The sequence below is a fragment of the Ursus maritimus genome, unplaced genomic scaffold (assembly GCF_017311325.1).
Source record: "Ursus maritimus isolate PB19 unplaced genomic scaffold, ASM1731132v1 scaffold_13, whole genome shotgun sequence".
Taxonomy (NCBI): Eukaryota; Metazoa; Chordata; class Mammalia; order Carnivora; family Ursidae; genus Ursus; species Ursus maritimus.
In genome coordinates, this window is record NW_024423675.1 from 70,673,749 (window position 1) to 70,697,643 (window position 23,895).

The 23,895-nt window shown below is 39.6% G+C and overlaps 1 protein-coding gene across 2 annotated transcripts; it reads left to right on the forward strand.

Moving 5' to 3' along the window:
* Nucleotides 1-1,546: 1,546 nt before the first annotated feature.
* LOC103660778 (TATA-box binding protein) lies at nucleotides 1,547-23,644 on the forward strand. Of its 2 annotated transcripts, none has more exons than XM_040628094.1 (8): nucleotides 1,547-1,701; nucleotides 4,595-4,800; nucleotides 8,362-8,762; nucleotides 13,165-13,252; nucleotides 18,935-19,026; nucleotides 20,542-20,709; nucleotides 21,678-21,772; nucleotides 22,913-23,644. In XM_040628094.1, exons 2-8 carry the CDS (start codon nucleotides 4,747-4,749, stop codon nucleotides 22,990-22,992), a joined length of 978 nt encoding a protein of 325 aa, XP_040484028.1. In that variant the 5' UTR covers nucleotides 1,547-1,701; nucleotides 4,595-4,746; the 3' UTR covers nucleotides 22,993-23,644. The 2 variants fall into 2 exon arrangements, with proteins under 2 accessions (XP_040484028.1, XP_008686648.1); XM_008688426.2 differs by having other exon boundaries at nucleotides 4,598-4,800.
* The last annotated feature ends 251 nt before the right edge of the window (nucleotides 23,645-23,895 follow it).

The following is a 23,895-nucleotide window of genomic DNA, read 5'->3' on the forward strand; positions in this document are numbered from 1 at the left end:
TCCCCATGTTTTATGGTAGGTAAACAAAGGATAAAACAGGATTTTCTTTGTTGGTTATGGACAGAAAATTATTATACTTATTCAGATTCTGTCCTGAATACAAAACACGTATGTAACATTTTTTTATCCGTAAGGAGTTCACAACTTTACTGATTATATAAAATGGAGTTGATCCTTAGATAACACAGGTTTGAACTGCACAGGCCCACTTATATGCAGATTTTTTTTTATAATTACAGTATTGCAAATGTATTTTCTCTTGTGACTTTCTTAATAACATTTTCTTTTCTCCATCTCACTTAATTGTAAGAATACAGCATATAGTACATATAACATAGAAAATATGTGTTAATCGACTGTTCATGTTATCAGCAAAGCTTGCAGTCAACAATAGGCTGAATGGAGTCAAAAGTTATGTGTGGATTTTCATCTCTGTGGAGGTTGGCGTTTCTAGCTCCTACATCATTCAAGGGCGAACACTACAAATGGAACAAACTACAGAACAATATATAATTATGCTTAAATGAACTACAGGAGAGATGAGGATGCTCAGGTCCAACCGAGCATCAGGAAGTGACCACAATGAGAAAAAACCACTGATGACCTTGAAGCCGCCTTGGCCCCTTTGGCCAACCTAGTACTCTTTGAGCTTTCGCAAGCGCACTTCTACAGCATGATTAACCTTTCTTTGTGTATCTATACACCACGCATTTTTTCCCAGAAAGAACAGAGCACCTCTGCATGCCAGGAACAGAAACCAGACCTTCTTGCACAATCCTGGCCACTAGGGAACCAGACCCCCTTGTACAACTTCTGAGCACTGCGATATCGTCAGTAGCCGGCAGCATCGAGTCTGCACATAATCAAGAAATATTACGGACCGCTGCCCTCCCTTTACTGATTAGCTGCCCTAAACTCCTTTAGAAATCTCCGGGCCAGGCAGAAACATTGGAGTTGGCCTTTGGACAGGAGTCCGCCTTCTCCCCAGGTGGCGGGCCTCCTGAATGAAGCTCATATTCCTTTCCAATCAAAGCTCATCTCTTGAGTATTGGTTTTTCAAGCCAGGGGCAGCTGAATGTGAGGTTCGATAATAGTTTCTTTGTAGCAATTGTGAGAAGCTTGCATACGATGGTAGTGACAGAAGTAAAATATAATTGAATCTGTAAGCCAGGCTGTGTTTCTCTTCTCATTCTCCACCGAGAGCTTACCACGTGCCAGGCACTGCTCAAGCATTTCCTGAACCCATCTCGCAACTTCCTTAGGGGGTAACTGCTGTTAGTATTCCATTCTCCGAACTGGGGCAGAGAGGTCAGGTAACTTGCCAAAGGTTACACCGCTAGATGGTTTAAAAAGTCAACATTTGAAAATCATTATCCTGCCTCCCTGCAGCAAGGACCAATTAGAAAATGCCCTGGTCAGAGGGCCTCCGCCCAGAAGTCCTGAGGAGCTCCACCCGCCCCTTCTTTCCTTTAAGCCTAGTACCAAGGAAACCGCGGAAGTGCTCGGGCGCCCACACTTGACATGGCCGACGCTCTAGTGTGGGTAACTTGCTGAGGCCAAGGCTGGAACTGGCGGAAGTGACATTATCAACGCGCGCCAGAAGTTTAGTAGGGTCGGGAGGGTCGCCGTGGCGGGCGCCTGGGCCGCCTGCGGCTTACCTTCGTTTTCGCGGGCCAGCAGTGGTCTCTGCAGGGACTCCAGGTAACAGCCCTTTTAGCTTTTCCTCTTCTCTGAGGATTCGTACAGAAGCGAGCACTGCAGCGAGGCCCTGGGGCGATGGCGGGGGAGACACTGAGGGGGCGCGCAGGCCGCGGGGTGTGTGTGTGGGGGGTGGGGAACGTTCCTCCCGCTCGTGCTGCTGCCGCTCGGGCCTCTACCGGCCGCCCACCCAGCCCGGCCTCCGGTCCTGCCGGGTGCCCTCAGCGGGTGTGCTTCGCAAGCAGCTTTCCACCCTTGGTGCGCGGGGCGCAGGGCTCCCGGAGGGCCCGGGACAGAACAGTCCCGCACAGCTTAGAGCCGGAGTCTTCCTGTCCTGCCAGCCTTGCCCCTTGTCGGTGTTGGAGGGCAGGTTCACCCTGGCCTGTGTACCCCTGCTTCGCTACCAGCAGGGGTGGTTTTATTTACAAAGTTGTGCTTGAGGCTTTAACGTTTTGTCAGAGGCCAGAGATTTCAGGCGCGATAGACCATAAGATGTAAATACACAGCTCTTTATTTACCAGGCCTAGCTGTCTAGGCCCTAGGCGGGGTGGTTTTCTAATTTAAAAGTCTAGTTGGGCTTCCGTGTGAAGAAGAATGTGCTTGATTGAGGTATGCAGACACTGGGAGGCGATGCAGAATTTATTGCTTTTTTCCCCCCTTATCAGCGATTGTCTTTTAAAAATATCAAATTTGGTGCTTCAGTTTTCAAAATAGGAACACACTCTGCAACAACTCTCATTTCAAAGGATAAGTGACTGTTATAGGATAAGTCTAAGTATAGTGACTGTGGTTTTAATGGTGAGGAAATATGGTCCGTGCCATCACTGGGAGCCAGAGATGAGCTCCGAACAACCATAACATCAGGCCCCAACCTAGTGCCGCAGATTTCTTCTGCAGACTTTTAGTTTACCGAATGGGGTCTGGAGCCACCAGTTTCTGGATAAATCTCTTGTCATGTTTATGAGTGCTTTAAATCCCACTCTCATTTCTTGCCTCAACCATCACCCTGACTGCCTTAAACTGAACTTCCAGCCTCCAGTTTTATCTCTTCGAATTCATCCACAGTCTTGCCAAAGTACGCTGCACTTCAAAATCTTGTCGCTGCTCTTTTTCCAATGCAATAATGAATAAAACTCAAAAACAGTGTGACCGCACTGATACTTGCTGTATCTCCTGTCCTAAGCTTGTTGCTTGCATCCCACATGCTCTTTCAGTCTTTGTCGCCTTGTGATTGATCTTTTGCCTGAAATTCTGATGTGTAAACTCCTGCTTAGTTAGACAGTCTGCGCTTTGTGAAAATATTCCCTCTCAGAAACACTTGGCAGTTGTTCTGTCTTTCCATAGCATGTATGCATTTGTTCTTGATTACGTGCTGTATGCAAATAGAGATTGCAAAGACATTTGCTGGATTCTGCACTCCAGGAACTTAGCATAGTACACTTTTGTTATTATAGCACTTCAGTTTGGCAGTAATTATTTGCATACCCTTCAAATTGAACTCTGATGCTAATGACTATATCGTCATCATTTTCATATTTGTAGAACTTCTATTATAGGATAAGAATTTTAAAAATATAATATTTTTATATCTGACATTTTCTGAAGCAGAGTGTTCCCTTTTTTTCTTCCTCTCTCTCTTTTTTTTTTTTTGGTCTTTTTCAGTGATGAGTATGTTGGATGTATAGTCTTTGGGTCCTTTGTCCTCTCAGAGTAATTGTCTGTTTCTCTCATTCAATCAACAAATATCTGAGTGCTTGCTTTGTACCAATACAATGCTTGAAGATCGTGTGTGTCTTTGATATATAACTTGTAACTTTGAGACCAGCAAGTTCTATATGTGACAATATTCTTATTAGATGATAATGTTTAAACTGAAATCTAATAATAATAGCTAACATTTATCCTGTGCTTATTATGTGGTAACTAGATGCTGCTCGTGATGTGTTAGCCAGTACTGTTTGATTCGGTCAGTTCTCATAGCAGCCCTCAGCAAGTTAAGGGTCCATCTGAACTAAACTCACAAAACGTCTTTCAGTAGTCACTTGGTTCATTGTCTAAAAGAAATAAAGAATGTGTAGCCAGTAAAGAGACGATGAGTTGAGGAAAACTAGATAGAGCACAGTTTGTATTTACAGGTTTTAAAGAGGTCAAGTTATTGCATATATAAAAACGTGCTTTATTTATTTTTGGGTCTGGACAGCTTCTGTTACAGTGTTCCGTTAAATTAGTAGATGAACAAACGATCACACCAAAGTGTATTGGACCCTATTCAATATTTCCTGAACTTACATCCAAGACATTGTGGAGGACACAAGATAACAGCACTGTGTATGCGGTGCTCAATAAATATTTCTACTCAGATATGGCAGTTTGCTTAGGACTTTGTTTTCTCTGGGTGTTTTTCCCCCAAAGTTTTTAATGTTGATTATGACACCTTAATTTTGAACATTCTAAGTATTTAAACATGTAATAAAACAATTTTTGTTCTATTGACAGTTTTACATGCAGTTACAAGAAACATGGAAAGAATAACATTTCAGCATTATAAGGTTAAAAAAATATATTCCAGGGGCGCCTGGGTAGCGCAGTCGTTAAGCGTCTGCCTTCAGCTCAGGGCGTGATCCTGGTTTACCAGGATCGAGTCCCACATCGGGTTCCTCGGCTGGGAGCCTGCTTCTTCCTCTCCCTCTCCCCCTGCTTGTGTTCCCTCTCTCGCTGGCTGTCTCTCTGTCACATAAATAAATAAAATCTTTAAAAAAAAAAAATATATATATATATATATATATTCCAAAATAGCTTCATTGGTTTTTTTTTTCTAGTTTTTATGTAATCATGAAACTGGTTTATAAGACGGTACAGCTTGCCTGTATTCTTAAACTTCAAACTTTTTTCAAAGCAGATTACTGTCTCTCGGTGTACATGAAGATAACGCAAGCAGTTGAGGAAGTTGCTAAGAAGCGTGCACTGGGGATGCTCTAGGAAAAGACTGAATGCCGAGGCGAGTTCCAGTCCAAAGGTGTTTGATTTACCAAGAAGAAAGTGAACATCATGGATCAGAACAACAGCCTGCCACCTTATGCTCAGGGCCTGGCCTCCCCTCAGGTAATACAACTGGAGGGAGGGTGTAGATGGGACAGAATCTGCATTGTTAGAGACGGTGTAAAAAGCAAGGAAGGGAATTTAACCATTTATTGTTGAAAATGGATTTGTTGACAGGTTCTCTTAGGCTTTGAATAGGCATGATAGTATTAAATTTTGGGAGTTTATTTGGAAGTTAAAATATGTATTTGTCTATAAATCTTAATCTTTCCATAAATGTTTATGAAACGTTGATTATTGGGTCTTTGATTTTGAAAGTAACTCTCACCAAATTATTTTCTGGTTTTATCTTTTCTCTTTTATGTTTACGGTTCCAAGTAACATATCTACTTTATTTTATTTTTTTTTAAGATTTTATTTATTTTGGAGGGGGGGGTTAAGGGAAGGAAGAGAATCTCCAGCAGACTCTGCACTGAGCTCAGAGCCCGATGTGGGGCTCGATCCCATGACCCTGACATTATGACCTGAGCTAAAACCAAGAGTTGGCTGCTCAACTAACTGAGCTCACCTAGGCGCCCCAAAAGGTTAAATTTTTTTGAAGTAGATAGTTATTTGTGAGGTGCCTGCGTGGCTCAGTCAGTTGGGCGTCTTGACTCTTGGTTTCGGCTCAGGTCATGATCTTACGTGTCATGGGATTGAGCGTCGAGTCTGCACTCCGTGCTTGGCATCGAGTCTGCTTGGGATCCGCTCTCCCTCTCCCTCTGCCCCTCCCTGGTTGTGCTCTCCCTCTCTAATAAATAAATAAATCTAAAAATATATATAACCTATAAGTCAGAGAAAGACAGTTATCATATGATTTCACTCATGTGGAATTTAAGAAACAGAATAGAGGACCATAGGGGAAGGGAGGGAAAAATAAAATACATGAAATCAGGGATGGAGATAAGCCAAGAGATTCTTAACTCTAGAAAACATACTGAGGGTTGCTGGAGGGGAGGTGCGTGGGGGGATGGGGTAATTGGGTGTTGGGCCTTGTGTGATTGGGCAATGAGCACCGTGTGTTATATGCAAGTGATGAATCACTAAACTCTACCTCTGAAACGAAAAATATTCTATAGGTTAATTAATTGAATTTAAATACGAAAATTTTTTAAATAAAAAATTAACCTTTAGATATAATTTTCATAAAATGAAAACACGCATTAAGTGTTTTGAAAGTTGTATATGCCTGTTTGTATACAACTGATCTGCTGATCCATAGCTAAAGATAGTTTTACCTAGCCTAGAATTTATACAAATGAAATCATATCAGTATGTGCTTTTGTGTGTCTGTCTTCTTTGCCCAATATAACATTTGTATGTCTGCAGATCCCTTTGTATTGGCAAGTAGTACTACAGTGTATGGATGTACCACATTTTGTGTAGCCAGTCTCCAGTTGCTGAAATTAGGGGAGTTTCTAGGTTGGGGATTTTATGAACAAAGTTGCTGTAAACATTTTTGAACAGGCATGTGTGTACTGTTTTGTCTCTCTTGGGTAAATACTTAGGAGTGGGATTACTAGGTCATATGGTAAACGTATGTTTCGCTTTACAAGAAACTGTCGAACCGTAGAACACGGTTCCACCAGCAGCAGGTGAGAGTTCTGGTTGTTCCCTACCCTTACTAACACTTAAGGCTTTAACTTTTAGCCATTCTAGTGGTTGCTTAGTGGTATTTCTTTGTGATTTGAATTTGCATTTTCCTGATGACTTACGATCTTGAGCATCTTGTCAAGTGCTTATTGGCCAATTACATGTCTTCATTTGTAGAATGTCCTTTGCATCTTTTGCCCATTTGTTTATTGGATTATTTGTCTATCTTTTATTGAAATGTAATTGCTCTTTATGTATTGTGGATACAGATTCTCAGGTGTAGGTATTGTAGATGTTTTCCCTCGGTCTGTGGTGGGGCTTACTTTTTAATTTTCTTAATGATGTCTTTCAGAGAGTAGAAGCTCTTATTTTTTTTCTGAAGTCCATTTATCAGTTTTACTTCATCGTTAGTGCTTTTTGTGTTCTAAGAAATCTTGGCTTACCCAAAGTCTTAGGGATTTTTTTCTTCATAGCTTTAGCTTTTACATATATGTCTGTGATCCATTTTGAGTTCATTTTAATATGTGACATAGAAGGGTATACCTTTCGGGGCGCCTGGGTGGCACAGCGGTTGAGCGTCTGCCTTCGGCTCAGGGCGTGATCCCGGCGTTGTGGGATCGAGCCCCACATCAGGCTCCTCTGCTATGAGACTGCTTCTTCCTCTCCCACTCCCCCTGCTTGTGTTCCCTCTCTCGCTGGCTGTCTCTATCTCTGTTGAATAAATAAATAAAATCTTAAAAAAAAAAAAAGAAGGACATACCTTTCAAAAACCTCAGTCTTTACAAAGTAATGTAACCTGAATGTTTTCTAGCTAATATTTTATAGACCTAAGTGTTAGATGCAGTAGAATAATGCCTGTACTGTTAGGGCTGCAATATACTTTTGATCCTCCTCTCACATTCTTCCTGCCACTCTGTTGGTGAAACAATTTAACGTAAATATCTTAGGCAGTTTTGGTTTATGGTTTCTGCCAAATAAAGTGGTAGAAGTGGGAAAGGATTATGGCTCTCTTTTGGATCTTGCACGCATTTGTCAATCTCATGAAAACTACGGATTCCTTCATGCAGGAAGGAATTGGGTACAATTTTAAGAAGTCCACACAGTCACTGCAAGCTCTGCAAGCTCCACGGGCTCCATGCATTTTGGTGTTGGGTGAGAGCATTGGACTGGGTCTCGGGAAAACTAAGCTGTGATCATGGCTTCTCTACTAGTGAGATCTGTGGTCTTAGGAAAATCATTTAGCTTCTTTTCCTGGTGTCAGTTTTCTTGTCCTTAATGTGGGAAGAACAACATCTATTTTTCCCTTTCCCAAAGGGCTATTTTGAGACTGATAATAAACGTAACAGTGTCTGGAAAAGTGATGCATTTGAAAAAATAAATTGATATTCTGATAGATGCATTGGATTTTCTTGATTTAAATTTTTTGGAGAGCAAATGATCCACCTTTTTGAATAGTATTCAAATAATTATTGTTGTTGTTGTTAGCACTTCAGTGTTTCTATGTGCCTGTTGTTGTGTTGAATGAGTTAAGTGGCATCTCTAGGGTAAGCTTTATAGTTTATCTTCGAAACTTGGACAGATCCATTGAGAGTGAACGGGGAACTACCCAGGCAGTATACTAGGGTAATAGTTTAAACACGGATGGGCAGTCACTCCAGTTATTTCCTTTATTCTAACAGTATTAGAACATTATTACCCTGTTGATATGCCTGAAGGGCTAAGCAACTTCCTCAAGTTTTCACATGTAGTAAGTTGCAGGGTTGGATTTCACACCTGGGTATAATCCCAAATACTGAGCTTTTACCCACTGTGTTATGGTGAAGAGGAAAGTGGTATGTATAAGAACAGCAAATGCCTTTCTATGAAGGCATCATAACCCCATTTATATTCGGAAGGCACCTGTCCTCGTGTGTCTCACCTCCTCCTCTACCACACAAGTGCTGGAAACACCACCAGCTGGCCTAACTATACTGTTCTCCTGACTCTCCACAGGGTGCCATGACTCCTGGAATCCCTATCTTCAGTCCAATGATGCCTTATGGCACAGGACTGACTCCACAGCCTATCCAGAACACCAACAGCCTTTCCCTCTTGGAGGAGCAGCAAAGGCAGCAGCAGCAGCAACAGGCCCAGCAGCAGCAGCAGCAACAGGCCCAGCAGCAGCAGCAGCAACAGGCCCAGCAGCAGGCAGTGGCAGCGGTTCAACAGTCGACATCCCAACAGGCAACACAGGGGGCCTCAGGCCAGACACCACAGCTCTTCCACTCACAGACTCTTACCACTGCTCCCTTGCCGGGCACCACTCCCCTGTATCCCTCCCCCATGACCCCCATGACCCCCATTACCCCTGCCACACCAGCTTCTGAGAGCTCGGGGATCGTGCCGCAGCTGCAGTGAGTACTTCGTGTTGTGTCTTCTCCCTCACCCTGGAAGGGTCCCTTGACTGGGTGCTGCTGTTCTTTGTTTTCCAGTGGATTGATTTAAGGGTGTAGTACGAGTGGTAATCATATATCAACATTTGCTCGCTCTCTCTCACATGAGAGCGGGATGCTAAGCTGCCTTAGTGAGTCAGTCCCCTCAGTAAAAGGCCCGCATATCATCTTCAGACCTTTGGTAGCTTGTGTTTATAATTTTGGGCCAGATATATAAACACAAGCTACCAAATTGTTATTATAGACATTGTCCTGCAGCTGACATGCTGAATCAAGCCTTATGTAGTCTCCTTGCCTTGTGAAGTTTTCAGTTTTTGGGAAGGGAAGATTAGTTACTTAGTCTTTGTTAGTTCATAGTGGTCCTTGTTTTTCTTCATTTTTTATTATGAGGGCTGCATATAACTCTTTGGAGAGTTGTGTCCTTTCCACAAGCTGAGGATGTCTGTTCTTGTCCTAATACATAGATGATTTGGGTCCTATATGTGACAGAATTAGGTGCGGGGTCGGAGGGGGTAGGAAAAAAATTCTGAAAAACATACAGATATTCTCATGTATCTGTCAGTGAGAAGTACGTAGCTTTTGCTTTTAGGAAACAAATGGCCAAATTGAAGGGTCATTGGCAATAACAGCATCATCCAGTCTTCTTGTAAGCCATCTCTAGTCATTTTTAGAACTAAGTAATATTTAATCGTGGATCCTGTTATCCAAATCTTGCCTCGGGTGTTTGAGATGACACAGTTTTAAAAATCAAACACTTTTCATTTTACTGATTTAGAGAGATAATCACTTGTTAATTCACCTTTGTCAACACCACTCCCTGTTGCCTTGCATGCTTATCTGGGTCTTATGGGCATTTGAGTTTGCACCTCTTGTTTAAATCATAAATTATAACCAGTTGTGATGGGTGTTTGTTTCTTGCTGGCACCTCAAACTTTCTGGTATTCTACAAAGTATCTAGTCAGTCACATTACTGAGTTTCCATATCTACTAAGAGCCCTTCTGGGTGGGAATTCAGTGGCCTCTAAATCTTACAGGCTTATGAAGAATTGGGGTAAATAATTAATGAGTATATAAAAATATGTTTTTTATATACTGGCTGAGTTGGGAAAACATGTGACTCTTGATCTCAGGGTTGTGAGTTTGAGCCCCTGTTGGGTGTAGAGATTACTTAAATAAATAAACTTAGAAAAGAAAAGAAAGAAAAGGATTCTGGGGAGATGGCAGAGCAGGAGAAAACCCTGGACCAGATGGCTCTGGTGAATTCTTCCAGACATTTAAAGAAGAACTAACACCAGTCCTTGTCAAACTTTTCCAAAAAAATTGAGGAGGGAACGCTACCTAACTCATTCAGTGAGTCCAGCACTATGCTGACACCAAAGCCAAAGATACTGTAAAAAAAATCTGCAGACCAGCGTCCCCATGATCATTGATGCAGAAGTCCTCAACAAAATACTAGGAAACGTTGTTAAGCAGCGTATTATACCCCATGACCAAGTGGGATTTTTATTTTTAGAATGCAGTGGTGGATCAGCATACAAAAATCAGCCAGTGTAATACGCCACAACAATAAAATGAAGAAGAAAAGTGATCATCTCGATGCAGAAAGAGAATGGACAGAATTCAACACCCTTTCATGATAAGAACACTCAACAAAATAGGAAAAGATGGGGACTACCTTGACATGTAAAAGCCATATGTAAAAAATCATAGCAAGCCTAATATTCAATGTTGAAAGACTCAGTGCTTTTCCTGTAAGATGAAGAACAAGGCAGGATGACCTCTTACTCCTCTTATATTCAACATAGTATTGGAAGTTCTAGTCAGAGCAATACTAGGAAAAAGCATCCAGAATAGAAAGGAAGAAGTAAAATTATCTCTGTTTGTAGATGTTATGATCTTATACGTAGAAAATCATAAAGACTCCACAAAAAAAAAAATAGATATAATAAGTGAATTTATTTAGCAAAGTGGCAGGATAAAAGGTAACACTCAAAAATCAGTTGCATTTCTGTACACAGTGAACAATATAAAAAGGAAATTATGGAAGCAACTCCATTAACAACATGATCAAAAAGAATAAAATTCTTAGGGATTAGATTAACCGAGAATGTGAAAGACTTATCATGGGAACTATAAAACATTGCTGAAAGAATTAAAGAAGATCTGAATAAGTGGAAACACATCTCATGTTCATAGATTGGAAGATTTAATATTGTTAAAATCTTAATATTACCCAAAATAATCTATGTATTCAGTGCTATCCTTATCAAAATCCCAATGATATTTTTTGTAGACATGGAAAAACTCATGCTGAAATTCATAGGGAATCCCAAGGGACCCTGGATAGTCAAAACAATCCTGAAAAAGAAGAATAAATGAGAGGACTGACACTTCCTGTTTCCAGAACTTACTACAAAGTTACAGTAATCCAAACAGCATGCTATTGGCATAGACACAGACATAGACTAATGCAGTAGAACAGAGAACCAAGAAATAACCCTTGCATTTATGGTCAAATGATTTTTGTCAAGGGTGTCAAGACTGTTCAATGGAGAAAAGATAGTCTTTTCAACAAATGGTGCTGGGACAACTGGATATCCACATGCAAAAGAATGAAGTTGGGTTCTTAACTAATACCATATACAAAAACTAACCCAAAAGAGCCGTTCTGGCGGTAACGACCTCCCCACGAGAACATGCCTCTTGTGAAGGACCTCCTTTACCCGTCCCTGGAAGAGGAGAAGAGGAAGCACAAGAAGAAGCACCTGGTGCAGAGCCTCAACTCCTCCTTCATGGACGTGAAGTACCTGGGATGCTACAAAATCACCCCTGTGTTTAGCCACGCACAAACGGTAGTTCTGCGCGTCGGCTGCTCCACTGTCCGCTGTCAACCCACAGGAGGAAAAGCAAGGCTTCCTTTAAGCAGGAGCAGCACTAAAAGCACCATGAATCAAGATGAGTAGGAAACTATCCCAATAAGTAGATTTTGGGTATTAAAAAAACAAAACAAAAACTAACTCAAAATAGATAAAAGACTTAAGTGTAAGATCCAAAACAATAAAACTCAGTGAAGAAAACAGAACAAAAGCTTCACGACGTAGGACTTGGCAGTGTTTTCTTGGATGTGACACCAAAGGCATAGGTAACAATAGAAAAAAATACATAAATTGAAATAAATGAAAAATTTAAAAACTTGTGTATCAAAAGACACTTCACAGAGTAAAAATGCAACCCACAAGGTGGGAGAAAATGCTTGCAAATCATGTATCTGAGAAAGGATTATTATCTAAATATTTAGAGAACTACTAAAAACCCGACAAGAAGAAAACAAAGCCTGATTCCAAAATGGGCAAAGGACTTGAATAGACATTTTTCCAAAGAAAATACATAAATGGCCAATAAGCACATGAAAGGAAGCTCAACATCACTGAACATTATGTAAATGCAAATCAAAACCGTAGTGAGACACCACCTTATACCCATTAGGATGGCTACTGTCAAAAACAGAATATAACAAGAGTTGGGGATATGGAGAAATTTGAACTCTTATGCACCACTGGTTAAAAAGAAAAAAGAATACATGTAGCTATTATATGACTACATTTGTGGTAGATGCACCACAACTTACTTGATTCAGCTTGTAAGGAAAGAAATGCTAAAGGTAGGTGTATATAAAATTGATTGGAAGAAACAGATGATGTAGAAATGAAAACATTCTTTGGGTTGATCATTATAATTGGTCTTAAAATTGTGTATTAAGGTACACAACTGTCTTCTTATCCAACCAAATTGCGAACCATCAAGTTTTCAGAGTATTGCATTTTGACAGGACAGGAAAAGAAATCAAAAGCAGCAACGAGCTAGAAACAATTGGAGATGTATTTGCAATCTGGAATCAGTATTCACAGGACAGTGATGTTCCATGCCCATGCACGATGGTTTATGGGCAATTAGTTTCATTCAAAGGGCAAGTAAAGGCTTCATTCAAAAGGCTAGCATGGCTCTAGGGATGGATGGGCACAAGTCCTGACTTTACCACTTAGGAACCATGATTATCTAGAGCAAGTTAACTGCCCCATTTAAGCCTCAGCTTCTTCGTCTGAAAATGGGAATATTCATAGTTACTACTTTATAGGGCCTTGTAAGTATTAAGTGAGGTAACCTATGTAAGATGCTCACCGTGGTGTGTGGTGAACACTTAATAAATGTCAACAATTTTAAATAATTTAATTTAAAATTTAAATTAGTTTAAACTAATCTAATTAAATTTGTTCTAGTAAAAGAATCAGATTTCTAGATAATTATCTAACATCACAACCTATAAAAGTTAAATGATCATGCTTTCTTTTTCAATTTCTTACAGAAATATTGTATCCACAGTGAATCTTGGCTGTAAGCTTGACCTAAAGACCATTGCACTTCGTGCCCGAAATGCGGAATATAATCCCAAGGTCAGAGCAATTTTAATGTATTTCAAACTATAATAATGCAGGAATTTACTGTTAAAAGTCCAGAATGTTTGTGTCATGCTTAAGTTTGTTGACACCAACAAAATGAGGAATTAAAGCAAAATGTGTATCTTTTCTTACTGAATAGCTACGATGTGTAAGAGACCCTAGAGTCATGGCAGTCTACAAGTTAAACTACTGAAATTTATTTACCCGTTGTGATGGGATCCTGTGACATTAAAGAACAAAATATGTGGTATGATTCCATTTATGTTTTGAAATTTATATAGAATGGAATGATATGCTCTCTGGAATTTACTTCTAAATAATCCAGTTGGAGAGTTGGGGAAAGGCACTTGGGTGAAAACAGGATTGGCCAGAAGTTAATAATTTTCAGCGTTGGGTAGTAAGTACAAGGGAGTTTATTATATTTTTCTATATTTGTATAACTTTTAAACTTTTTGTAATAAAAAGATTATGGGGTAAAAATACCTACAAGATTTTTGATGTTACGATAGCAGCCTGAGTACATGGTAAGACTCTGCATTAGTAGATAAGCTATTAAAAAAAAAAAAGTAAATATTTGCATTCACAAATGAGTGGACGTTCTTTGAGCACCAGACCAGACAGACCCGGTATTTGAGTGTAGAAGATGATCAGATTGAAGACCTCCGGGACAGGGCCCTGCACAAGACGGTTCCCCTCAAGTGGGAACATCTATTATGAGCATGCTGTTTACTTCCGTACATGGGGAGCTGATATTAAATATATTTTTTCCAACAAACGAAGAATAAGATTTTATATAAGAAAAAGAAAAGCAGGCAGAAAGAAAAACTCGAGAATTTAACTGAATTATGTGTGTCAGTGTCTGGTTAGTGTCTCTCATTTTTGCCAGGTGAGCACCATATCCTTTACTGATGTCTCCCGTGTCCCCCCTTTGGTTAAATGCCCAGTCTAGGTTGCCCATGAAGGTTTTACTCCTTTTCTTATGTGGTGTTATTTGAATGTCATCTTGAAAGAGTGGCCAAGTGGCAGCATTTTAGCACCTGGGTGTTTGACAGTGGAAGAGTAGCAAAGAATAAGAAGCATCTTAAGTATCATAAGAAATAAGTGAAATTCACTTCATATATTCGGTTTTTGGTTTTGTTTTTTTTTTTAGTTTTCTTATGCCTAACCAGAAGAATTAACTCCCAAGAATCAGTTGGTCAATTTTAGGAATGAAGTCTTTTGTATCAAGTGATTGATTGTTCTGTTCTGCGTCCCCCCTCCCCGCCCCCAGTATTTATCCATCAATACGACTTGGCTGGCCAATAAATAGTTGAGGACAATTTTATTACCTGGCTCTGTTTTAGCCGGTGAATTTATGATTGTTGGGGGAGTGGTTTCATTTGCTTTTTGAGCCACAACCCAGGAATTGCTGTCTTAGTTCAGGAACTCCCCAGTCAGGGTAGAAATCTCATACACAAAGTGAAATCATGTTCCTGTACCACATTTTGTGAACAGCACAAAATGATTAAAATCGAGGTGAGGACGTGAGAAAGAAAAGTCAGTGAATAAACAAAGTCTGTTGTCCTGTCTTTGATTCCGAGAGGTCTTGGAAAGAAGCTGTATTTTCAGGAGTCATCACTTTCTGGAGGCCTTTTTGTAGATTTGGGGTTAGTCTTCAGGCAGAACCCATAATCATTTGGATTCTGAGTACATGCAAACTGGGGAAGGTATCCATGCATCTAATCCTGATGCTTGAGAATAGTATTTCAGGGGGGAGAGTCGGAAAACACTTTCTTCTAGGCAGTTTAAAGCCGACTTCCACTGATATCTCTCATGTTTCTGTCTGCTGCCTGTGTATCACGTAGAGATGTGTGCAGTGATGTTTCCTCTGGAAATGTAGCTGACCCATAAGTGGGTACATGACTGTGCATACCACATTGGTTTGACCAGTACAGGTTTCCCATGCTATCCAGAAGTTTGCATTAAGTCACTTTGTTTTTATGAAAGATCTACTTGGTACCTGTTTTTACTAACAGAAAGACATCTGAGGAGAATTTTTGCTTTTACAAAATGGTAATTGTTTCCTCGCTTTACTCCATTTCAACTTACAGAAGTTTTCACAGGAATACTCCACTTTCCAGTAGCAGGAGAGACCTGTGCTTGACAAGACCGGAATATAGCAAATTAGTGGACCATTAATGGTAGCCAGGCCGATTTTCCTAGGTCTTTCAGAAACAGTATCATGGGGTGAGAATCTGTGGGGATTTTGAGGTGTAACTCACCTTGTCATTAGGGCTTAGACTTTAGACCAGGGAAAATAAAACTCTTTTTGGAAACTTGGACTGTTTTAGCATTGGCCTTTTAACAAAGGAAAGCTTCAATCAATAGGAGAGCTATGTACACATTATTATTAAGCATACCTAAAGGGTTTGGTTTGGCTACTGAATCACATGTAAATGAGAGTTCAGAGTCTTGCCCTCTGTTACAGTTTTTCTTGGCTTGTGAAGTAGCCTTCTGAACTTCTCAAGTTATATATCCCCACCAATATTTTTGTAAATTGGATCAATGTATGTATTTGTCTCTTGTCTTTTTTTTTTTTTTTTTTTTTTGCTGGTGGCTTTTTGTTTGTATGCACATATGTGTGTGCACATGCCTAAGTATTAAAATTTGGAGATGATTTTGACTGGAACCGAGCCATTCTGAGATATTTAAGTAAAACAAAGAAGTACAATGACTAAGTTTCTGCCTCCCTCCTCAACTTGAAAACTATATATTATTGTGTTGTCAGCGGGGGCTAAACCTAGTAAAGGGCTGCTGTTTGCATAAGTTGGTGGAGCCACTTTCCCTCGAGTAGGGTGTAATCTTACAATTGATATTTCCTTCAGAAGTCTGATTTTTCTAATACGTCACTAATTAATGTTTAATGTTTTAATTGGAGATATCCAAAGAAGATAGAAAACTCTTATTTTCCTCATGACATAAACCCAAATCTTATTGACTGTTAATATTTACTCATGAACCTCTAGTAAGGTAACTATTTTAGTAGAATGAGCTATTGTAACAGAGTATTTTATAACAATATTTAGAAGTTACACTATATCAGTAATAAAGTATACCTTGATTATGTTAAATATACAAATCATTATTGAATGACTCATTTTAGGATGTATCATCAGAGCAAAACAGAATGAGGCAGGTTTAGATTTATTTTGATAGTTTATTAAAATACTTTTTTGGGTTTTTTTTAAGGGAAGGGAAATAAAGTACCTGGGTTTAGATTGGAGCATTATTTAACAGTTATATAGGAAGCGGACAAAGTAATATTATAGAGGTGTAGGGGTATGTTTATCAGCTATAACAGATAGCTAAGTTGGATGGATAAATGTTAGCTCTGGGTTGAGAAAAATGTTAAGTAATGGTCTTGGAGCGAGTTTCTAAATCTCTAAAACATAACCTTGTCTTTTATATACAAGTGAGAAAGATGTAGCCTAGGTAGAAATGTCCAAAATAAAAATTGCTGTAATAACTGGCTAAGAACGAAAATGGCTCATTTAGCTATTGAGACTTTTTGGTCAGCTTGGTTGAGCTAATTAAAATATGGAGAATATCAAATATGGCTAACATTTTAGAACCCCTTCTTTTTATGGTATGAGAATAAATCTTTATGGTTACCCAGTGGCCATTTAGGAAACCATACTTTGATGTAAAAACAGTTTTTTTTTTTTAATTTAGAATAAGAATTTAAGAAGGAGAAAAAGGAAAAGTCAGAACTGTTTAAGTTTTTTCATCATTTAAAGCATTTTACCTTTGACTTTGAAATGTAGTATCAGCATATTAAGTAAAATGATACATATATAATGTTGAATTTGTGATATTAATAAACTGTAACAATTTCCTTAATAAGATACAATATATATTTATTACCTGTTGTGCCTGGTATAGTCTTAACCATTTATATTAGTTATTACCTTTAGCCAAAGCAGTCCAGTGTTGTTGCTTACAGACATAAGGATAACTAGAAGGTAGATAACCAAATGTCTTGCTGTCTCTCCATCAGTGCACTATATATATCCCTTCTATAATTGTTTAAAGTGGTAAAATAACCATGTATATCAACATTGTCCTTCCACCAAGAAATTGAATGGTTATTATATAGCATATTAAAAAGAAAGTAAATGCCAAATAAAAACTATTTATTGACCAGTGCTTTTATCTTTCTCTTAAGAAATTATCTAAATACTGGGGCGCCTGGGTGGCACAGAGGTTAAGCGTCTGCCTCCGGCTCAGGGCGTGATCCCAGCGTTACGGAATTGAGCCCCACATCAGGCTCCTCCGCTGGGAGCCTGCTTCTTCCTCTCCCACTCCCCCTGCTTGTGTTCCCTCTCTCGCTGGCTGTCTCTGTCTCTGTTGAATAAATAAATAAAATCTTTAAAAAAAAAAAAAAGAAATTATCTAAATACTAAAATTTTTTTAAGTCTTTGTCTCAGATCCCAAGGTAACTAAGGTCTGGAGGTAACTGTTTATCCATCGTAGCAAAGCCTGTATAATGTGTAGCATTAGAGTAATTAATCTTTTATCTATCATTTTATTTACTTTGAATACGTAATTTTACAATTTTGTAGTCTCCAATGAAATGATACTGTTTGATCAGTAAAACCACTAGAGGGAATTTAGGAAGTGCTAAATGATTAGGCTTTTCCTCAGACTAGTATAAACTAGAATATAGTGCTAGCATTTTTGCATGATAGTAAAATCTGAGGGAGATGCAGTTTTAAACTAAAATTGCTAAAGCAGTCTAATTCGTTAGTCATCTTGATTAGAAATATATGAATTTTTTTTATGTAATTACCAGAAACTAAAACTTTTAGAGTTATTTGAAAGCAATTTTTTGCTTTTTATAAGCTAGTAATGGAGGCCATTAATTCAACCCATGGCTGAAATATATTCCCCTTGAGTTACAATGTTAGCAATAAAAACATTTTTAAAATGTAAAAAGTAGAAATTAAAGATTAAAAACTGATTTTTTTCTTAATTTGCAATTTTTTAAGTGTTAATACTTTAATGCTATTTCTAAAATCCAGTTGGAAACAGAAGGTCATTTCACTACATATTGGTATGTTTGTGATCTGATTGACTCCCTCTAGAGGTAGAGAAGGTTTATCAATCTATTTGCCAAAAAAATTAATAAAACAGAAAACTTAACAGTTCTACAAGCTAGCAAATACGAGGTAGAAAGAGACACTGGTATTTATTAAGGATGTAATAGTTAAAGTAAAAAATTTTGCAAACATTATTTAATGGGGAGGAGGGGCAGAGGGAGAGGGAGAGAGCGAAGCCTAACGCTGGGCTCTATCCCACAACCCCCAAGATGGTTACCTGAGCTGAAACCAAGAGTCGGTTGCTTTACTGAGTCACCCAGGCACCTGCAAATATTTCTTGTTGCAATGTCTGTGAAAGAATGCACAGATCTTGGCTCAACTTACATAGTAGTCACTGTTTATTGTATTCCTGTGCAAAAAGCATGCGTGCTGCATGGTGATGTAAGGGTATCCTGTGTAGGAACATATGTCAGATACTGTGAGAACTCTATGTAGCCGGTCCTTCTTATCAGTTGTGATGTTCTTTGTCGTTTTCTTGTTCTCCCAAAGGAAATCAGTCTGGCATGACCTCATTAACTATTGTCTCTAACCATTTTAGCGATTTGCTGCTGTAATCATGAGAATAAGAGAGCCCCGAACCACTGCGCTGATATTCAGTTCTGGGAAAATGGTGTGCACAGGAGCCAAGAGGTAGGGTTAAGGAATTTATTCTCCTGGTCATACGTTACCATGATTATTCGGTTGCATTTTATGTATATTTGATAAAATATAACATCCAAGCTATTACTAAGGATCCCTTTATGTAAAAAATTTTATCTATAGCACAAATTCATCCCCAAGTGAAAAAAAAATTGGTCAGGAATCACAACATTTCAGAGCTGATGGTGTGAGAGTGTACAGATCTACTTGGTCCTGGCAGTGGGACAGCACCACGCGTGTCGGTCACAGATGCCTGCTGCTCCTTGGGGTCAGCAGTCTGCCTCATGAGGATCCGGGTTATGCAAGTCTTAAGGAGTGTACCCTTTTCCTAAAATGCTGTTGCCTATACTCTGTCTGTTTGGAGTGATCCTGTCTACGGAGGTTAACGCTTTGGGGCCTTGACTGTAATCTTGCCTAAGAGACTCCATGTTATTGGTAGAAGGCAAAGGTTGGGGAAAGATTAGATACATCAGCTTCATATAGCTTGAGCAAATGAAGTAAATTCAGCTTTTATAAAGCTGCTATAAAGATATAAAGATATCAGCTTTTATAAAGCTGATATAAAGATAATTCATATGACTTGGAGTTGTCCACACACAGAGGGGGCTGTTAATGCTTTTGCGTTTTTGATGAAGGGAAGGCTTTATTGTGGACGTTGTGGTTCCTGGTCTGAGTTTTTTCAGAATGCAAGATGTGGGTCTATCCCAGGCTTTCACATAAATCTTCATTTAGGAGACTTGCTTGTGTTTTCCCCTGGATGGAGCATCGAAAACTTCTGGTTTATAGTAAATGCTAGCTGTTTTTTCCAGACATGCTTTTCATGTGCACTGTTCAGCCCTTTTTATCTGTTTGCTACACACTGAATAGTGTGTATCTAGTTGCATGATTATTTTATCAAAATAGGAAAGTGCAAATAAATTTATTTTCCTCAAGAAAAAAAAAGCATTGCATGTATGTGTGCTTAATTTTTGTCATTCCTGACCCTGAACTTGAGAGTCTTTTGCTCATCATGGTATTGCTTTTACTTTGCTTTTCATACACAAGCTCTGTATTACTAAGCCGTAGTTTTATCCAACTGATAGTTATAGGAATGGATAATGAGTGATTCGACATAAAAGAGGATAGAATTAGTGTATGCATTATTCAAGTATAAATCTCATCAGTATTTTCCTATCAAGAATGAAGTTGTTAATTTTCATCTCAGGAATTTGTGGGCTAAAATACAGTAATAGTAATGATATGGTGATGATGAGATACTCCACTTTTGTAAAACCTGGGCATATCAGTAATTTGGTGCAGGCCTGCAGTTTACTGTCAAGGACATAGGAGTAACTTCATAAGAAAATAGTTAATGTCTTTTGTTCTTTTCTCTTACTGGAAGGGGGGGTGACATTTTGTACTTTTTTAAAAAATAACTTTTCTAGTTTGGAGTTTTTATAAGTTACTCATCTAAATAATTACTTTAGGGGCTTTGACTATGACTATCTCACTTTTTCTTTTCCCTAGTGAAGAACAGTCCAGACTAGCAGCGAGGAAATATGCCAGGGTTGTACAGAAGTTAGGTTTTCCAGCAAAGTTCTTGGACTTCAAGATTCAGAACATGGTGGGGAGCTGTGATGTGAAGTTCCCTATAAGGTTAGAAGGCCTTGTGCTGACCCACCAGCAGTTTAGCAGGTGAGTCTGAAATGTGTTGCCTGTGGCAACAGCTCATTTATAATCTGTGTAAACACTGTTCATGATAAAACATATGCAAAACGGTCAGTATGCAAGCGCAAATGATGTAGTGTTAAATTCTTCTTTATGTCTTGGACAATGTAGTATTCTCACTATTCTCCTACTTACCATTTCACTTATTGACATCTATAACTCCCCTTGACTGGGATGAAATTGACTCCCTGTTATTTTATTGCTCAATAAATGCATTTTAAATGCATGAATTAAATCCACAACCTCTTTTATCAATTTTTATCCCTAGGTTTTTTGAATTATTTCTTCTAGTGAACATTATATGAGCTCTACCAGCAAAGTATAAACTTGAGTGAAATGAGTATTCTTTCCTCTTAGTTTCTCTGCCACTTACAAGGCCACTGCCCACCTCTCCAGCCTCTCTGCTCCCTGCACCCTTCAGACTTGCCCTGCCCCTCTTGGACCAAGGCTTTTGTGTATCCCAGTTTTACATCTGGCACCCTCTTGTTCCACTTTTCACCTAGGAAACTTCCACTCACATTTCAGATGTCCACCCAAGTGTCCCTTCCTCAGAGAAGCCTGTCTTGCCTTTCCCACTAGGTTAATCACAAATATCATAACTGGTTTCAGTCTGTCTGAACTGGGAAAATGAGGCTGCTGCTGGGGTTTGAATCAGACCTGCCACTCATGACCCTTGATAAGGGTCACACACTGCAGAGCATAAATCTAAAGTTCTCGTTTTTACATCAGAAAATCCAGACTCATTAGAAATAGAGTTTGTTAGTCTTCAGGTGCTAATGACAGATCGCCCTCACTGGCCTTAAGTTCTCTCTCCTCTGGGTTGACCTCCCAGTGAGTTTGTGATTTAGTCAGTATGTTCCCTGTGCAGGTCCTCATTTTACCTAAAGCATGGGCAGCTTTTAATTTCTAAACTCTTTTTGCCATTTTCCTCCTAGTTACGAGCCAGAGTTGTTTCCTGGTTTAATCTACAGAATGATCAAACCCAGAATTGTTCTTCTTATTTTTGTTTCTGGAAAAGTTGTATTAACAGGTAAGTTGCAACAGGAAGTAGTGTCTGAAGGTTTGAAAGAGTTTCAAGAACAGCATTTTCTTAGTGCTGAGAAGTAATTTCATAGACTGGGGACAGATGGCTAGCCAGTGGTGTAGACAGACGCCTTTGCCTCTTTCTTCTCCTCCACCCTAACACTCTGTTGAGAAACATACCCACTAGGGGGAGTGAGAGCAGGGAAATCAGACCATAGCAAGACCTGTACTGGGGAGAGCAGGGAAGGTGGCCATTACATTGGTTAAGAGATGGCATTTTAAGTTGGAAAGCTTCCTGTAAAGCTTTGAGATGCATCAGCAATGCCATTTGGAGACAACAGAGGAAGGTTCAAAAGAACTTGCTTGGGGGCGCCTGGGTGGCACAGCGGTTAAGCATCTGCCTTCGGCTCAGGGCGTGATCCCGGTGTTCTCGGATCGAGCCCCACATCAGGCTCCTCCGCTATGAGCCTGTTTCTTCCTCTCCCACTCCCCCTGCTTGTGTTCCCTCTCTCGCTGGCTGTCTCTATCTCTGTCAAATAAATAAATAAAATCTTTAAAAAAAAAAAAAAAAGAAGAACTTGCTTGAAGGCAGCAAGTGGGAGAATAAGATTTGGTCATTCCTTCTGCACTGCTTGGGTCACAAGCTGCTCAGATCACGAGCTGATGCAGGGACTGACACTGGTCACATGTGGTGAGCTGCAGAGGGAAGCTGGAGTCACCCAGGGCACTGTTTTTATGGTTAAAAAAGCCATTTTAAGGGGCGCCTCGGTGGCTCAGTTGTTAAGCATCTGCCTTTGGCTCAGGTCATGATCCCAGTATTCTGGGATTGAGCCATGTGTCGGGCTCCCTGCTCAGCGGGAAGCCTGCTTCTCCCTCTCCCACTCCCTCTGCTTGTGTTCCCTCTCTTGCTGCCTCTCTCTCTGTCAAATAAATAAATAAGATCTTAAAAAAAAAAAAAGCCATTTTAAGAAAATACTGCTTTAAAAACAAAAACAGGTTTGTGACAAGGGTTTCCCTCATTAATGTTTTAATGCCTGTGTCTAACTGGTAATGGAGAGAATTATACTTGTCTTTTTAAAGTAATTTTACCTCTTTAAGATGTAAAGAAAAGCTATTTCAGACTCTCTTCTCTGACTTGTCTTTGCAGGTGCTAAAGTCCGAGCAGAAATTTATGAAGCATTTGAAAATATCTACCCTATTCTAAAGGGTTTCAGGAAGACGACATAATGGCTGTTATGTACTCCTGCCTCTGCACCCACTTGTTTTTAAAACAAATCAGTTTTGGTACATTTAAATGGTGGTGTTGTGGATGGCCCCGATTTGGTGAGAAGATGGATGTTCTGTGGTGTGGCACCCGGCGAAGCTCTCCAGCGTGCGTTCCCGTAGGGATGCCGGGCGTGGTCTTACTTCTGCACAGAGAACACTGCAGCATCATGTGAGTTGCTCCTACTGTGCTGCTGTTTGGGCAGCGCTGCCCGTTATTTATATTTAGAGTTTAAACACATACTGCTGTCAGCAAGTTGGTTCAAGTGTTAAAGCCACCTCGACAATTGGACTTTTTCTTTTAATTTCTTCCCCATAAACCACAGTTTTTATATTTCTACCAGAAAAGTAAAAAATCTTTTTTAAAAGTGTTGTTTTTCTAATTCGTGACTCCTAGGGGTTATTTTTGTGCCAGACACATTCCGCCTTTTCAGTATTGCAGGACAGAGTGGCCGCATTAATGAGAACGAATGGCTGTACATCTTCTTCCTTCGGAGTACTCTGTACAATAAATGCTGTTCATGAAAGTGTTAGATTGATGTTGTAAATGATACCTTGTAAGATCCGTGTGATCACACCGTTAAAGTTGTATTTTAGATATAATTGCCTGAAACCATTTCAGTGTGTGCTTGTTGTTGTTTCAATCAGCATTTCGTTGTAATGTCACAGTGATAATGGGTGAACTACCTGAAAATTGAAGGTTGCTCATGAAACGTGGATTTATTATGTTCCACGTATCGAGCACCTCCTGTTTCCCAGATACATTGCCTATAATTCTCACAAAACCTGTAATTCGGTTTTGTTCCTCTTTCTCAGGTGAGCAAACTCCGGCCTCAGCTGCGCGATTTGCCCCGGGGTACATAGCTA

Excerpts from the sequence above, each read along its gene's own strand:
- LOC103660778 (XM_040628094.1), top strand. The coding sequence starts at position 4,747 with ATGGATCAGAACAACAGCCTGCCACCTTATGCTCAGGGCCTGGCCTCC. Across the intron at positions 8,763-13,164 it reads GGGATCGTGCCGCAGCTGCA|AAATATTGTATCCACAGTGA; the intron begins GTGAGTACTTCG and ends AATTTCTTACAG. Across the intron at positions 13,253-18,934 it reads ATGCGGAATATAATCCCAAG|CGATTTGCTGCTGTAATCAT; the intron begins GTCAGAGCAATT and ends TAACCATTTTAG.